General features: G+C 37.3%; 1 protein-coding gene across 1 annotated transcript in view; it reads right to left on the bottom strand.

Moving 5' to 3' along the window:
• Positions 1–17,917, bottom strand: part of ABCA13 (ATP binding cassette subfamily A member 13) — a 180,881-nt gene that overhangs the window by 112,546 nt on the left and 50,418 nt on the right. Inside the window, exons 21-27 of the mRNA XM_032118439.1 lie at positions 13,805–13,918; positions 13,132–13,222; positions 5,826–6,002; positions 3,795–4,095; positions 2,833–2,947; positions 1,301–1,630; positions 297–366 (exon numbers count right to left, since the gene is read on the bottom strand). Coding sequence (XP_031974330.1) covers positions 297–366; positions 1,301–1,630; positions 2,833–2,947; positions 3,795–4,095; positions 5,826–6,002; positions 13,132–13,222; positions 13,805–13,918 — 1,198 coding nt within the window. The remainder of the gene's footprint in view (positions 1–296; positions 367–1,300; positions 1,631–2,832; positions 2,948–3,794; positions 4,096–5,825; positions 6,003–13,131; positions 13,223–13,804; positions 13,919–17,917) is intronic.

Raw genomic sequence — 17,917 nt, 5'->3', positions numbered from 1 at the left:
CATTTTGATGAAGTGTCTGGTGGGACATTTAAGTAATATTTTCTGCAATTGTCTCTTCCACTCTTACCAGCAGTTGTATCATTATGATACTTTTTCAATAGTTCGAAACATCTGCTGTCATCAATATTGATCTCACCATAATAGTAAAAAAAAAGGATTACAGTCCTTTAAGTACCTGAACTTGATCTAACTTATTAACTCGTTAGAGATTTTTTTCAGAACAAATTGAAAAACATCTCCAACTGGAGTTTTTGAAATAATAATTATAAAGCTTTTCTCCTAACCAAAGAGCTTACCTATTTCTTGGCCCTCAAAATATGTAATGAAAAATATTCCTTGCCCAAATGCAGTTGTAGAAAGAAGACACTACAACACCAAAGGAGAAAGAGGATGTGAACATCAAATAAAAACATGTTGTTAACAAGTTCCATGAAATAAAATATATTGTGATACTAAATGCAAGCACAAATTAAACAGACATTTTTTTCCTCCACATAGGCTAATGGTTGCTATTTCCTTTTATGTTTTAATAATACTCCCCCAAAAAACCTCAGTAGTATTTGCTCCACCTAACAGAGCTCCACTGACCTAGTTATTAATACTGGAAAGTATTATTTTATCTGACCAACTGACACTGAAAAAATGAGCATTTTTTTAATAGTGTATTAATTATTCCACCAGCTTAATTTATCGAGTTATTTTGAAATAGTGAAGCCATAATGTGTGAAATATGGTTTTCATTATATGATGGTGATATTTGATGTCACGTTCAGGGATACAGTATGTTAGGACAATACAAAGACGTACAACAGCCTTTGGGATACAAAAAACAGAAAAGGACCTAAAGAACCTATGCCAAAGAAACATATACCTCAGATTATATGGCTGGACAAATTTCTGATCTATTCTCCAATTATACTTAACAGAAAATCAATCACTAGTTTTCTTCCAAACAAATAATGACTTTGAGAAGTGGCATGTCACCAGGTGATCTTGAAAATACACTAATGTTACAAATATTTTGAGGTCAAGACACTAAGAGAACTCATGAGCATGAGGAATGCAAATCCCTGATATTTTCTGTAGGTTTACAAAATTGCCCTGACAATTTATTTTTCATTCCTTTCTACCTTCAAATATTTTCTCAGCTGGATATTTATTAGTGTGATTTATTTCCAGTGATCACAAAAGCAAACAGAAACATGGGAAAAAATAAGTACATTATGGTCTAAAGTTTTGAAACTATAGAAATTCACAGCATAGTTAGAGGAAAAGTTAGAAAAGAAGAAGAAATATTTACCATTATAATCTGGCTGGTGAAACTCAGCTGGTTCTGCAAGACCAACAAAACTATATAGGGTAAAAAGCTGATCATATAGACAAGGCTGGCATACAGAGCTGCTGTATCGGCACTGCTAAAAAATGCCCCCAAAAAATAGCTTAATGTGATAACTGTAACTCCAAATTCCAGGAGAAAAAGGAAGATAAGGAAGCCATTGCTATAAGCAAAGATACTGCTTGCTTTTAAAATGATGGCCAGACCAGAGCTGCTTACTGTGAGCACAATGACATTCTCCAAAAACCAAGCAAAGAAATGAATGGCTGGATACACACCCATTGTCTTCATATACTGCAAGACAACATAGCAAAGAGAGTTAAAGTTAGGAAACCAACTTTCTTTTTGTTTTTCTGTTTTAAACATGTTGTCACCAAGACACTACGAGCTTCCCAAAGGATGTTATCTTCCCTTTAAATTTCTTGTTTCTTTTCCCTTGTCCTGTGTTCTCTCCTGGATCAGACACAGTATTGAGCAGGGCAGTCCTCTGAGATCATCACACATGAACACGAGGAGTCATAGTGCTCAGCACAACCCTCTTTTGCATAGGGTTTCAGGACCAGATGTCAGATTACTGGTTCTTCTAGTGAGGAGTTTGCCTTTTTATACTCTAAAACATACTGAAAATGCCCATAGCAATGTATAAACGAATTTTTTTTTTCCCATCCTGTTGCTCTTCTGAAAGAAAAATACAGTTTATAATCTTTATGTACTACCAGCAAATAATAACTTAGCCAGGTATGAAGTATATATCTTTTTTAAAAAAATTGCTTTTAGATACAATTGAATAAAACCTCTGAAGTGTTTCTCATAAGGTCAAATCAAAATTATTATTGTTGATTTAATATTTTGAAGCATTAAAAAATTTTATCTTACAACAGAAATATTAGATAAATTAGATAACTCCTCAATTATTCCCCACATTAAAAATCTTACTCAAGCAGTAATTCTGCTAATATGGTGAAATCAGTGTAATACTTGAAAAGGTGTATTTATCCCTTTAGAAAATGTACCACAAGGACCCTGTCCTTCCATATACTTGCCACCTGTGAAGACTAGCTGTTGATAGAAGCAAATAATTGTTTCTCTTTTTTTTTTCTTTTGTATGCCATCTCCCTTATATTTCTGATAATTACACAGTACGTGACAAATTCTTAACTTGGTTTAGGCAGTTTTATCATTACAGACTACATAGAGCAAAAACTGAAAAAGAATCCAAAACAAAAAACATTCTAATCACAAGGCCTTCCCAAATAACACTTTCCAGCTTCAACTTTTGCTTGTTGCTTTTTCTCTCATGGACAATATTTGCATACTGATGTTCAAACAATGTTGTGAATCTGAGTTGACAGCTAGAACTAGAACCTACTGCCCAGAGGAAACAAGTGAAAATAAAGCCATCTGGATTATGAGTACATAAAAGTACCTCAAAATTTTTGCATTTCACTGCACTTATATGAATAAATTTTCTTTTCAGAGGTTAATCTGCCTCTTACCTCTTCAAGATGAATTTCTCTTTCATAAACCAGCTTGCGAACCATGCCAGCAACTGAAACCATCCATGTTAACATCATCATAAGTGGGAAAAAAAACCCTATGTTGTTCAAGAAACTATGAAAGAACATATAGGAAGAGTTTTCAGCCTTCAAAAGTAAACTGTTTCCTAGCAGAATGTTAATAGGTTAATACTGGAACTGTTCTCAAAATACGCACAAAATAAGAACTGATATGAACAATAAGATTTATTCCTGTTCTGGTTTAGAATTACTTTCTAAAATTATTTTTTATGTAATAAGCTAAATGTATGTATTGGTGCTACATATATATATTATTATATATATATTAGTATTTAAAACAATACAACTGATATAATTACTCTTTAGGGCTCCATTCAAAGTCAAACAAAATTCAGATTTGTGCTGATGGCAAAGTAATATATTTGGACAATGAGAAATAACATGACCCAGTCAATTTTTATTCCATTTTAACAAATTTATTACCACTGACTAATCTTAAAATCTAATAGTTGGGATGTTTTGATAGTTTTACAGAGAACAACCCTACATTTTTGCTTCATCAACTTCACCCTTGAAGGGACCAATTTACAGCTTGTGTACAGGACTACTAAGGATTTAAAAGGGATCTCTTAGAATAATCTAAGTTAATTGCACACTATGTTGACACAGCCTCTGTCCAGCAGACTACTCCATATTATGGCTGCAAACATTTTGTAAGGGGTCATTTTCCAGACAAACATTGTATAACGTGTTATGTTAAACACAGCTGTTAGACAATATTTGCTATGCTGTAATACTCTGGTACTGGATGTACTTGTTTAATCCTGTGCAGAGATACACATTCTCCCACTAAAGAGTGGTAACCTAGTAGGATCCCAAGTTCTCTAGAACTAATCTAATAAGGATAATACATCAAATTAAAAAGCTGAAAGTTTACTTACAGATCACTGGTATGACAAGGGTAAGGCATGGCTTGCACCTGAATTGCTGTCTCTGAGGTGTCTGTCCCAGTCTGTGCTGAAATAATTGCCCTTTCAATCATGTCTTGAAGAGGAATAAAGACATGGTTGTATTTAAACCCATCAGCTGGCAACTTGTGGGGATGGGATTTCCATGTTGGGTGTTTAATCAAATCTGTTCTCATGCTGTAGAGAACACTAGTTCTAATTGTATATGAAATGTGTCTTGGAAGGAGATTGCTAGAATCTTGATTCTTGTCCTCTGGCGTATAGAAGATGATACCTGACACAAGAAAAAGGGAAGTTTCATAACTAAGTTTATATAATTTATGCTATTTCCATAGCTAATTCATGGCTAATTACCATATGATATAGAATACATTCATCTGCCGGGGCAGGCCTCCAAACTTTCTTGATCCCAAGCCCAAAAATGGCAGGTTTCAGAGACCCATTTTTTACATACATGAATGAGAAATGTAAAAGTTTATTCACATGATAAATGGGTTTGTAAGAATCATTTTTATTTGAGGTGATTTGTCTTTTTTTGAACTGCAGTTTTCTCTTTGCATCCACTTTTCACCCTTTTTGGGGGACTGATATCAGTTCCACAGCAAAAGCAGCAGCCATAAAATTTGTCCATCAAAGGATAGCAACTTTCATAAGTAGATGACAAAGAAAACATACCAACCCACTAAAATTTACTCTGATAATAATTTTCAAGTCAATTGCAAAACTTCTAGTTTAGCACAGCAGAATTTGTATGTTTGTTTTCTTTAGCTCTGTATAAAGGAAAAAAAAAACCCTACCAAACAGATGAAAGCTTAATACGCAGCTTTCATAAAGATTAAGCCAAATACATGAAACTGCTTGTGCTCTCTTTTAGGGTGACCCAGACGTTTTAGGACTTCTGCATAGATGCAAAATGTTGCCCTTTTCTTCCTTAGTAAAAGGGAGAGATATCTTACCTACCGTCCGAAAGCTAATAAAAGATAGAATACTTTACTGCAAAGCTTTTTTCTTTCAACTGGCCAATCTCATTTTCCCATTTACACAAACAGTTGATTTTCTAAGACATTCCATGAGGCTACGAAGGCTCTGAAGACCATAAACAAAGAAAGGGAAATTCCATTCCAGTTTAACATCCTTGTATGGAGGGGAATGTATGCCCACATCAGAGCATGTAACATTGACATGTTGGACACATTAGGTTCCTTAAAATGCCATCTTCTCTCTCTCTAATAATGTGAAGAGATAATAAGGTCACAGTACTGAAAAATACTCACAAGAAATGTCTTGGCTTATATTAGCATATGACCCTTCCCTAGGTAAATGGAAGCAAAATGGATCTAGAATTTTATAATTCAATTTTCTGAGGGCCAAGATTTATCTGTCCATTTCTTTCTTTGAAGAAAGGAAAATTTCAAGGAAATTTCTTGCCTTTTTAAATCTTTTGTAAAATTAATTGATTATCAGCAATAAGTACATAATACAGGAAAAAGAGAGAAAATTTAATCCCAGGCAAGAAAAGAAATTCCTTAAGAATTTATTTACTCTGAATAAACAAACTAATTTCTCTGAGGCGTTGGTTTAACAGTAAATCTTACCAAAACCCCTCTCTTTCCTCCTTTTTGAAAAGTCAAGAATATAAAAACTAAATTTTTAAAGGGTGTAAACTAGATAAACTAGATATTCTTGTCATTTTGTTAATTTTCTTCAGTATTCCACATTTTTTCATCTTTTTCTTCTTCAAATATTTATGATCATTCTTTTAAATATTTTGTTAGAAATAAGAAACTTCAATGATTAATTTGGCCATTCCCCAGTTAAAACAATGTAATTAGTCTTTCCAGCTTACATTAGAGCATTCAAATGTGCTTTAATGTGACTGAATTTTATGTTATTTAGTGCATGCTTTGAAACTGTGTTACCTTAACCTACCCTATCAATAAACACAGACAACAACTACAAAGTCTGAAGTTTTCTGTAAAAATACATTTTACATAAGGTACTTACTAGCCAAAAGATTGTTTTCCTGCATGAGTTCATGAGCCTTCTCCTCCAATTTCTCAACAGAGTCAAAAGGCTGGAAACGGTCCAGTAACACACAGGGAGAGATATTTACTACAAGCTGTGTCAACAGGTCAATCTGTTTACTTGCTGAGCTGTTAAGCATCTTGTTCATCATCGCTTCTAAGATGAGGAAACAAATTGGACTTGCTTAGTTTCAATGATCAGAACAGAAAGGTGTGTTGTCACTTGCACATTGTATTGAAAAAAAAAAAGAATTTTAAAAAATACAGAAATTTTAGTGTGAACTTTTGGAAGTGCAGTTCATGTTCCAGTGGCTTTTACGAGCCCTCAGCTGCGCTTTCCTTCAACTTCAGAGGAACAAAAAAGTAACAGATTCTAGCAAAGTTCTAGAAAGAGACCACACCCACGAAACTGTAGGACTTCTAACATTTTCATACATTTCCATAATTACTCACTCACACAAATACAAGGGAATTACTGTACTTCAGACATCACAACATATATTTATCTCTCATTTGGTAACATCTTATCGAGTTCTTTTGTCCTTGACACTGTGAATATTTCAAGAACCATGCTCTGTAGAGCATAAGCATTTTAACAGGAGTCCTACATCTAAAAGCATCTGAAAAAGGTCTAATAATCTCTACATTTTCACTTATCCATGGATCCAGGATGAACATATGCCTCAACCAAAACCTGGTTTGCAAAAAAACACTTAACCTTTGGAGGAATTCAGATCTCCCTCTATTGGTAAAGAATGTAGGGATAATGCTATATCCTTATGTTTGAGAGAATGACCAGAAGGATAGCATGATCTAGAAACAATCTTAACTCATCTGGATTTGATGAAAGCATCTGAATTTCTCAGGTAGTAAGCAATGCTATAAAACATGTATAAAACATCCAACACAATTTTCCATCTTAAATTTTTCAAGACTCACTTGAAGATACAGCCTTTAAAAAGAACAGGTGATGACCTCCTATGATGACAGTGGTGACGGACAAATGCTGGATCATAGATGTTACTCAGCATCAGCACAGGAAATATTACAATAAGAAGGCAGATAAGTGGAAAATGTATGAAACAGTCTGAAGAAGAGGCATGATTGACAGTGAGAAAGGGTAAAGTGCACAAGGAGAAAAAGTAGAGGAACTGACAGTCTAGAGTCCAACAGCTGGGCAAACAGTGACAGGGTGAATTCATATGTTGAGAGAAACCAGAACTGAATAGAGATGATACATGTCTTATTTATGACTATCCTTGAGGAGGACAATAAAGGAAACACCTATGCTGCTCCTTCTTTTACAGCATTAGAGAGAAGAGAATATTCCTAATATTAAGCCCAAGTGATAGGGTTAAGTTTTCGTATATATTTTTATATAGGTATATGTAATTATATGTAGCCCAATATACTTTCTTCTGTATGAAGATAGGCTGAGAGGGTTGGGGTTGTTCAACCTGGAGAAGAGAAGGCTCCAGACAGACACCATAGCACCTTCCAGATCTCATTGTGGCCGTCCAGTACCTGAAGGGGGCCTACAAAAAAGGTGGAGAGGACTTTTTACAAGGGCAGATGTATAGCAAGGGGATAAGAGGCAATGGCTTTAAACTGTAGGAGAGTAGGTTTAGGTTGGAACGGGTTGCCCAGAGAAGTTGTGAATGCCCCAAGCCTGGAAATGTTCAAGGCCATGCTGGATGGGGCTCTGAGCCACCTGGTCTAGCGGAAGGTGGCCCCACAGCAGAGGGGCTGGAGCTAGATCATCCTTAAGGTCCCCTCCTACTGAAAGCATTCTATCATTCAGTGATATATATACACACAAGACCTTAATTTGAAATCAATAATTAGCTAAATAAAGCTTCTCTCGTGAGTTAAATTGTTGAATATTTTAGCATAAGAAATAACACCTATATTGGTGTTGGCTTGGAGTGTGGTATACCTAAATATTTCTCGTGGAAACACATATATGAAAAAATGCCATCTACATGAAAGTTTTAAAATCAAGATCTATAGAATTGATGACCTTGGTTCTTTCTCATTTATAAATGTAGCAATTATGAATGAAAAACATGGCAAATCTGTGTTCACTATTATCTTTATATTTTGTTAAAAACCAAGTCAGCCCTCATCTTCCACGCAGCTGGTTTAACCTATTATTAAGTAACTGGAAGGAAATACAAATGGTTTATGTAAAACCTTCGGGTAGAAGTGCTATTTAAGTAAAATAAAAAGTTGCGTGAAAAATAAATTTGAATAAATCAGGAATAAATAAATTTAGGTCAAAAATTAGAAGGAAGTTTTTAGTTATCAGAAGATTTGGGTGGTGGCACAGTTTTCAGTGATGACATTACAGCTATTTGTTTCCTGCCTTCTAAATACACACAAAACTACTTCATTACAGTGTGGGCAGCAGAGGGGTAGCACAAAACAAAGATGCTTGTTTTGGTTTTATTTTTTCATCACCCTAGCTGTTGTATACTGAGTCGTATGCAGCCCTCTCTAAGGGAGAGTCCTTGATAGTAAAAAAAAACTTCACATCTGGAAGAAATTGCAGAAGGATGAGAGAGACATTCAGCAAGTAAGACTTTAAAAGAGGAGCTTGCAGCACAAATGCCTTCCAGTGCCTTCCTGAAGGTTTTTAAGGACTGTGCTCAGCAAGGAGCTCACAAGTACTAGTGGAATAGGGTTTATGTAAAGTTGGTAGAAAATTATTCCAAGTTGCTGGGCTGAAAAGCAAGCATAGAGGAAAATAATTGTCTTGCCCACACACAGCTAGCTTAGGAAGCAAAGGGCTTTAAAAGAAAACCACAAGCTTTTCACCCCTCAGCTAAATATTTACCTTGCTCCACATGAGTAAATCTGACACAGTAACCCTGTTAAACACGTTTAGAAATTGATAACTTTGCGAGGTCTTGCAGCATGATGATTTTATAGAGTTTGGAAGAGTTCTACATCTATCCACTCTGTCCATGACACTTTATAGCAGGAGTAGCAGGGAGAATAACGTCACTAAGTCTGTTAAAATTTTTATAGCATTGCAGAGAAATTAAAAAAGATACAAATACAAGCAACTTGTATTTGAGGACAATTAGAAGTCAGCTGAATGAGAGTAAAGATGTGACAAAAGAAGGGAATATTTGCTTTAGTTAGAAGACAATCACAGAGATCAGGAGATTTTAGAAAACTGGAGTTTTGGATAAAAAAAAAGATTGTGAGTGGTAAAACCAGTAACATATGGATATATTCAAGACTTTAATGCAAGCTAGGTAATTACAGGAATAAACAGCTGATGCAATATAAGATTAATGAAATTTCTTAAAAAACAAACAGAAGAACAGAGGTTTACAGTTAAATTACACATTATTATGGACTAATAAAATGAACAAAAAATATACAGACTAAGATAAAAATAAGAGTGCATATCATTTTTCAAGAAGTAAAATGACCAAGTGAATCTATACAAAGAAGTATAATCAACGTGTAAATGCAGAGGAGTGCTCTGGCACTTTGGAGAGATCAGTTTCACAAAGGCATAAAAGCTCTTGTGATCTATAGCCCATATTGATTTTCAGTTTTTATATGATGTTAATTTCGTCAACTGTATTCCCTTAAAATAAGGAAATTCTAGTTTCATAACCCACTCCACTTAAATCATATTCTGTCTTGACCATTCAAACTATAAACCATTTATTGCATATTATCGAATCTCCTTAGTTCTGTTAAAAAGCTTGAGAAACACAGGTACAGATTTCTGTGATGTTGTCGGCATCAGTGAGGATGGATCTGATAATTCCAGAGATCATGACAACTATATAATGGAATCTGGTTTGTCCGTAACCTCTCATGTAGTTCTCAGTGTTAGGTCCTCAAAAACCAAATCCAGTTATTACTCAACTGATAGATTGAGACAGCTGTTTCCAGCAGGCCCTGCAGTTTTAGAGACTTGCTCTTTCCTACATCCTATCTTTCCAATATTGTGTTTCTGCAGGCTTCGGTTTTTAGCTGTATTATGATCCATCTTCACCTTGAGGCGTGAGCTTTGCCCAACCCAGACAAGCCAGCAGTTCACTGGTTAAGAAAATCATCTGAAGAGAAAGTAGATTCAAATTTGATTCGCTTGCCTAAGGAGGACATGGAACACGGATTCTTTCCAGTTTGAATTCCAGATGCCATTTGCCATTTTTCTTAATGAAAGAGTGCACAGCCAGCCCAAGTCTTCAAACAAAGCCTTCAAACCAAGGCCAATTTCAACTAAATCTCACAACCTGTCTGCAAAAGAAAAGCCACACCAGATCACACCAACCATGACTGTATGCATTGGTTTGGCACAGCCTGGTTTTTGGTAGCTGAGGGGCCACAGAAGTCACTCCTCTGAGAAGGTCCTGGAAGTTCCCACCATGTCCAGCAGAGCAAATCCCTGATGGCTCTGAAGGGGGACATGCTGGTGGCCAAACCTGGGCCAATGAGAGAGGCTGGCAATGCCTCTATGATGACATATTTAAGAAGAAAATCAACATAAAGTCACACAGTTTTTCTTCCAGTCAGAGAAGAGGAGGAGGTGAGAACATGTGAGGGAAAACAACATGGAGACACCAAGGTCAGTGAAGAAGGAGGGGGAGGAGGTGCTCCAGGTGCCGGAGCCGAGATTCCTCTGCAGACCATGGTGAGGACCATGGTGAAGCAGCTGTGCCCCTGCAGCCCATGGGGATCCACAGGGGATGCAGAGATCCACCCGCAGCCTGTGGGGGAGGTGCCTGTGCCGGAGCGGGTGGATGCCTGGAGGAGGCTGTGATCCAGTGGAAGACCCAGTGGAGAGAGACAGCCCTTGCTTCCAGGCTGAAGCAGCCTTTCCTTCGAGGACTGCACCCCGTGGAAAGAGAGACCCGCAGCGCATCACTTTTGGGACGACTGTGTGCCCGTGGGAGGGGCTCATGCTACAGGAGGTGCGATGTGGCTGCTGCTCCTGAGAGTGGACCAATGTCAGAGAGGTTCAGGGAGAACTGCCTCCTGTGGGAGGGACCCCACGGCCCACAGGGGAAGACTCCTCTCCCGGAGCAGTGGGAGGAAATTCGGTGATGAACTGACCCAATGCCCTGTCTCCCTGTGCTGTCGGTGAGAAGGAGGGAGGGGCTGGGGGGGGGGAAGGTGTTCTAAGGACTTATTTTACTTCTCACTATCCTCCTTTGACTCTTAGTTAGTAATAAATTCACTTTGAAACCTTAAGTTGAGCCTGTTTTGCGCTTGAATTATTGTAGAGGGATTCCTTGTGGAACAGGGGCATATGATACCCCTGGAAAAATTGGACAACTCAGGGTTGCTGAGGAAAATCCCCTGAACTGGCCCCTGGCTGCAGCCAAGCCTGGAAAGCACCTGGCTGCAGGCAGCCCTGGAAGTCCTTGGCAAAGCAATACACTGGTCGGCTCCCCCGCGGATTAGAGGCCGTCTAGAGGGACTGGGTGTGAATCTTTGCAAAAGTAGATATAAGCTTGTGTACATAAACAATAACGGGAGAACGATGCTCAAATCATATCGGTGTATGTGTCATTACTCTGGCTAGCTCTCCAGCACTCAGGCTCCCCCGAAAAATTATTTCTGCCAGTCCTTAACTCATGAACCCTTTGTTAATTTTTTTCTCTCCTCTACCCAGTTGTGTCAGGGGCAGGTGAGCGAGCGACTCTCATGGGTGTCTGGCATTGAGCCAGAGTCAAACCAAAACACCGTACCAGCTCTGGGCAGCAGTACAACTTAAGACTGAGAACACACTTAATTTACAAGCTCTCAAGAGTTTCCATGGATTTTGTCCATCTCCTGCCTAGAGGCAGATACTGAAAACCAATAAAAGCTGTACTTCAGGTACACTTAATTTATTTTAGCGGTACTCTTAATTCTTTGACTGTAAAGCAGACTTAATGACCTGTATTTCTGTAAAGTCCATTTTTTCAAAGCAATGAGGGTCACAAAGTCCCTCTGTGGGGGTGCCTGAGAGCTCATCACTGCCCTCCTCCAGAAAGTGACTGGAACAGATTCGTGTCTGGCTCATAATTTTCCTAACACCACTGACTGAAACCACACAGATCTGTCCTTTCTACCACAATCCTCCTCTAGGAAGTACCCTGCTCCCTTTGTCCATGATGTCGTACTGTCTGTTACTGCGTTTTATCCCACTTTTCCCTCTTTCTGATCGTCAAAATCATGAACTTTTCTTAAATGACATTGGACTCTGCTTCAGTACAAACTTTTCCTTCTGGCACATGCTAGCAAGCATTTTAATGATCGTGCACCTACCTTACTGACAGCTGGACATACTGAACTTTTTTCAATTATCAAAGTCGTATAAAATAGTTAAGTAACTTAATTTTACAGCATAATCCTTTCTCTTCTCCTACTTAAATCCTTGAATATCCCAAATTAGTCAAAATAATAGCTTCCCTTCTTCTCCATTAAGAAACATTCTCCTTGGGCTATCTATCTAACCCTGGAGGCTCTCTGTTTGACTGCCAGGGTTCACTACCAACGCAGAAAGGGCCAGCCAGGGATGGCTGTGCCCAGGGGGAGGCTGCTGGGCAGACCCATGCAGACCCATGAATCAGGGCCACTTCTTTCCAACAGAGCTGCACAGAGCTGGGCCTGGGCCTGCTCCAGGTTGCAGCTCCCACCACTACACACCTGGTTCTGGACCTGGGCATGGACCTGGGCCCGCACTGCTTCCCACAGGTTGATATTCTGCCCTCAGCATCATCCCCACGGCCCCGCTGGGCTATCCCAGGGCTGGGACTGACCCTGGTTGCTTCCTATTGACAATGCAGCTCCCTGGTTATAACCCTCTCAGGCTTTTCTGAGGCTCAAGGGCACCACACTCAACTGATTCTGAATAAATGGAGAAAAAAACCCACAGAGACTTTTTGATCAAACACACTCTATCCAATCTCATTTTCTATTTATTTCCTTCAAAATGTACTACAAAAATATACTTCTACCTAATGGACTGTGGCTACTGGGTTTATATCTCCCTTCACTCCTTTTAAGTATAGATGATATGTTTGGACTCTCCCATGACACTTTGCCACTTCTGACTTGTTACCAATATTGTTTTAATATTTGAAATTCAAACTACCCAGTCACCCAAAAGAAAAAAGACAATTACAATTGAGACTAACTCAAGAGCGTAAAGTCTCTTATTACTTTGCTTAAGTATCACGGAGACAGGTAAAATATTCAATTTCAACTAAATGTAGTTCTAAATTGAAGTCTAACAGGGCTAATCATTACATGTACTTTCATATACGTACCATATGCTTGCATTTTTTTAAGGAGTTTTTCCATGTTGATATCCAAATTACTTTCTATGAAATGCTTTATGAAATTGTTTTGAAGTGCTTCCTAAAACGAAAAGTGATAGATGTTACCTCAAGTTTACCTTCTCTAAATATACAAAATATACATATGCATTAATGTTCAGTTCCATTACCAAGATTTCCTGCATAACACTGGAGAAGTCATTTAGCCTCTCCATGTCTTCGGTCTTTCCCTCTTAACAGGTTAACACCACACCTTTCAAATAAATGGCAGGGGGTGGGAAAGGGATTTAGGAGAGGTCACAGGGGAAGACACAAGAATGCCTTTTTTATTTTATAGTCAATATTTCCCTCATCAGTTTTTTTAATCAGTTTCACATTTTGCTGGCAAATATAAGCAATGAACAAACAAATACCAAAACCATGTTATTTCCCTTATTGTTCAGTGATACTGGAGATAGTGAGGCAACATTGCTTTTAATTATTTTTACATCAGAAGTTTCTCAGCATCAGGCTATAGGTTCATAACCTAAAGCTAATCTGCCTCTTTTTCAGCTGTTTTTAAACCTGAAGTCAGATATATGTGTGGTTTTACGTGTATAGAAATACTGTCTAGATCACACAGCAAAAAGTTGGAAAATAGATAGATTTCCCACAGCTCACCAACCTGCAGTCGTGAAACTGTGAGAACATTTCCACTGGTTTTGAAGACCTCAGACATCCTAAGCCATGTCTCAGAATAAGTCTTCAAGTTTTCCACAAAACCAAAAGTGAAATTAGCCTGGGAAAAAGAATGCAGGGAAACAAATGAAGTGAAACATGCACAGTAAATCTTAAGAAAGAGAAAAAACTGGTACACTTTAGATCTTCTGCAACTCCTTTCCATTTCATTTGGATAAACAGCAGTAAGAATATCCGTTCTCTTCTTTTTTTTTTACTTAAGAAATTAAAAGCATCTTTTTCAATACCAAGCAAACCAAAGTTTTCCTGTGCTCTGCATGTTTCCCACCTGAAGTATCATAAAGACTTCTTTATTTTATAGTGTCTCTTTCACAGAGAGTACCATGGGGGTGCTTCAGAAAGACAGAAAAAGAAATACAGTTAGGACATATTCAAAAGAAAGCCTTTCAGTTGTGGGTCTTTTATTCAAACTAGTTCGACTGAATACATAATAAAAATGAAATTTGGAAGAACAGCTTGGACAATAAATTCAACTGATCAATAAATCTGTTTCAAAATACTCTCACAGGGAAAGACTTGAGTAAAGCAAAACATTTTCTGTCCCAGTCAAACATAGGTTACAATTTCTCTCTTAGCAAACAAGCGGAATTTTTTTTTTTCCAGCCTGTTTTAAACAGCTCACAAGTATACTCAAGACTAGAAAATATTGTGGCATCTTTTTGTTTAAATTGCTGTTATCAGTCACAGAAGTGCATTTAAGAACAATCCAGCATGGTTGTTATGGTAAAAATTGTTGACATTTTCCAGCAAAGAGTGTCTGCAGTGAGTTGTAAACTCTAGTTTGGGACCACACTTTTTGCAATAATTCCCATTGAAAGTATAAAATTTCTGCCATAGTATTTTAAGTGCCTTTTTCAAAATCCCACTCTTAGCACAACATGAAAAAACAACTTCTGGTGGCTCTTTTTTCCTCTTTATAACACAGAAGGCCCCAAAGAGACCTTACATGTAATTTTGTTTCCCTGAAAAACATTACGCATTTAATTTCTATGAGAATCCCTATTCCACTTCAAAGAATGGAATTCATTAAGGTTAAAGAGAAAGTGATCCTAAATGTTAAACTAAATCTGCTGTCAAATAGACTAAACAAGTTCTTCCCATCAGAAGCAACACAGAAACCTCATGGATTGAAACCCACAAACCAGGCATGACGGTGACAAGATGAAGGAGACCAGGAAGGCTGCAAGGGTAGCAAGCAGCCAGTCTCGGAGATTGCTTTCTCCCTAGGACAGAGCAACCACAGGTCACACCAGAACACAAGGAGATCAAACTTTCAGACACCACTAGAAACTACTGTATCAAGCAGCTTGTAAGATTTGGGCTCTGTAGATCTTAGTGCTTCTTGACTTGATTCTGAGCAGCACAAAGGAATAATTTTTGTGCTGAAATTGCTTTCAAAGAGCTACAGTAACTATAATGTGCTTGTATTCAACTGCCTTACACAAGAAACTAAAAAAACAGCAGCAGCATGGATTTTTGGAAAAGGTGAACTTTCTGTAATGTAAACACTTATTTCAAAGAAATTAAAAGCAGCAAAGTGGTTAAGTTGTGTGCAGGAGGTACAGAGTTTAAGGCACCATAGAGGAAACTGAACAAATACCTACTGCTTATCAAAAAAAGATTTGAGGAAGACCACATATATATATATACACACAATACAAAGCAGGAAGCCACTAGAAAACTTCCTTTCAAAGGAAGGTTACATCCAAATAAGAAAAAAAAACCCAAAACCTTAGGCAAAAAAAAGCAAAACGAGGAGTTAGTTTAAAAGTGTTTTTTGCTTTTTCATTCATGACAGCAAGCATTTGGGAAGTTCCTGAGACAGAAGCCTTCCACATGCAGAACACTTTGGACAATCTGTCTCTAATCAAAGCAGCAGTAAAAAATAAACGTGCACAGTAAAACTTAAAAAAAACTTAACACAAAAAAAACTTAAGCACAACTTAAAAAAAATTGACAATAAGTAATTTCCAGGAAAAGATAATGTCCAGTGAAGAATTTCAGAAGCACTCGAGGATTAAATAGCTGAACTACTCAGTGTAGTGTAACCTCCTGATTAAAACTCCCTTGTCATGAGGGAAGTGGAAAATAACAAATGCAAAAATATGTATAAAGATGCTAGGGGAACCAGAGGATTGCAGACTAATAATTCTGAAATCTAAGTAAGTTTTAAATTTTTTTATACTAATAATAAATTAAAATAAAGCGTAGTAGTAAATAGAGAATATAAATAATTACAGCTGGGAGATAAAACCACAAAATATTAAAATAGAAGGTGCCGCAGTCTGAAGTGGAATAAAAAGCAAGTGAGGAAGAAGTGCTTGATGCAGAACTCACCAAAGGAACAATAAATACTAGGAATTCATATAACCTGAAAAGCAAGTGGACAGATTATAGCGGTAAAGTCCTGGCAAGCCTGACCCCAAAGTTTTTGGAAACAGCAGAAGGTTCTTCTAACATGAGTGCTGAATATAAGATCAACTCTGAGAATCTTCTGAAATAGGAAATACTTCCATAAGATCAGTTCATCAGTGGCAAAAAAGTTTTGTGAAGGCAAAGATCAAAGATGTCACATGTGGCCTCTGAGTTCCTGGATGCCATAGGGCACTGAACTGTTTTACCCTCAGTCATCACCACAGCCTGTTTCTGTGACTATCACCATTACTCCACACAGTAGAACTGCTGCCGTCTCTGAAACTCGAACCCAGCAACCTCACAATTTATCGAAGAAAGGTCAATTACACAGTCTCAAATTTAATAGTCCATGTGGAAATCTTAGAGAATATGTTAGAGTATACAAACATCAGTGTTCTTCAAAGCTGTAATCTGCTACTTCTTTCTTCTAGTAAATAGATGACATGTAGCCACACACTCTGAAGGAAACTAGAACTGTTCCAATTTCAGTAGGAGATCAGGCTTGTAAAGGCTACAGGGTTGGGGTTTAGTAGCCACGTTTGAGACACTGGGGACAATATTTTGAATTTAAACTTTTGTTTCTGTTCAAGGAACAGCTGGGAGATTTTTGTAATAAAACCAGAGAAGAAAATTTCCCACTACTTTCATATTTACACATAAACAGATCCCCATTCATAACTGCTTGTTAGATTTGCAGGACTGGGAAGAGGGGAAAGAGTGTATTTATACAGATTTCTGAATAAGCTGGTGGAACTTCTGTGAGCCTGAGAATATATAATGAGAATGAGAGCTTCTACCAGGATCTTCTTATTGTTCCAGAGCATTAAACCCCACCCCAAAAAAAAATCCCAATCAGCCAACCAACAAACCAACAAATCGAAAAAACCAACCCACAAGCTAACTTCTTCCTGAACTGTATTACTCAGTCCAGATTTCACTAAAGGTCTGTGGGGGAACATACTGTGTGTGAAGATATTCATCTTTCTTACAGATGCTTTTAAGAATGGAGGTTTGGCATATTAATTGGCAAAATAATGGGGAAATGTTTTAAGTGCTGTATTCTAAATGTCATTGTAACACAGAATATAATTTCAAAAAGATATGTAATATTTATCATTTCTTACAACTCGTCTTTGTAGAATTTCCATCTATAAACATCAAGAGCAGCTTCATTTCTAACTGACTAAAAATTTTAAATTAATCATACTGTACTCCAGAGTGATAACCTGTTCCTCAAATTAAGTTATTTAACTGCAAAATATGAAATCACTCAATATCTTTTTTCCAATTCAGAACAGAAACTATAAAGTTATCTATTATCTGCTATCTAGAATGGGGTTTTGGACTTAGTTTTTTACTATTTTTTAGAACACAAATCAGAATACCACAAAGTTTTCAATTTACAGAGAATATCGTTACCATCATATTTAAAGTTACTATGGTCTTTTTGTGTACCACTTACAAGCAGCAATTGTTTTTGTCCAGATTTTAAATTAATCCAAATTGTCATTCTTGCAATAACTAATATTGCAGAGTAAAAGCCATATATTTAGATCAATGCAAAATTTGCAGAGAAATCTAAAACAAGTCATAAACCCTTCTCTTACAGAAGTGCCTCTAATCT

This window comes from Corvus moneduloides, chromosome 1, assembly GCF_009650955.1.
Source record: "Corvus moneduloides isolate bCorMon1 chromosome 1, bCorMon1.pri, whole genome shotgun sequence".
In the NCBI taxonomy this organism is placed as follows: domain Eukaryota; kingdom Metazoa; phylum Chordata; class Aves; order Passeriformes; family Corvidae; genus Corvus; species Corvus moneduloides.
Note: the sequence above shows the minus strand (reverse complement) of the source record. Positions and strands in the feature narration are given on the sequence as shown.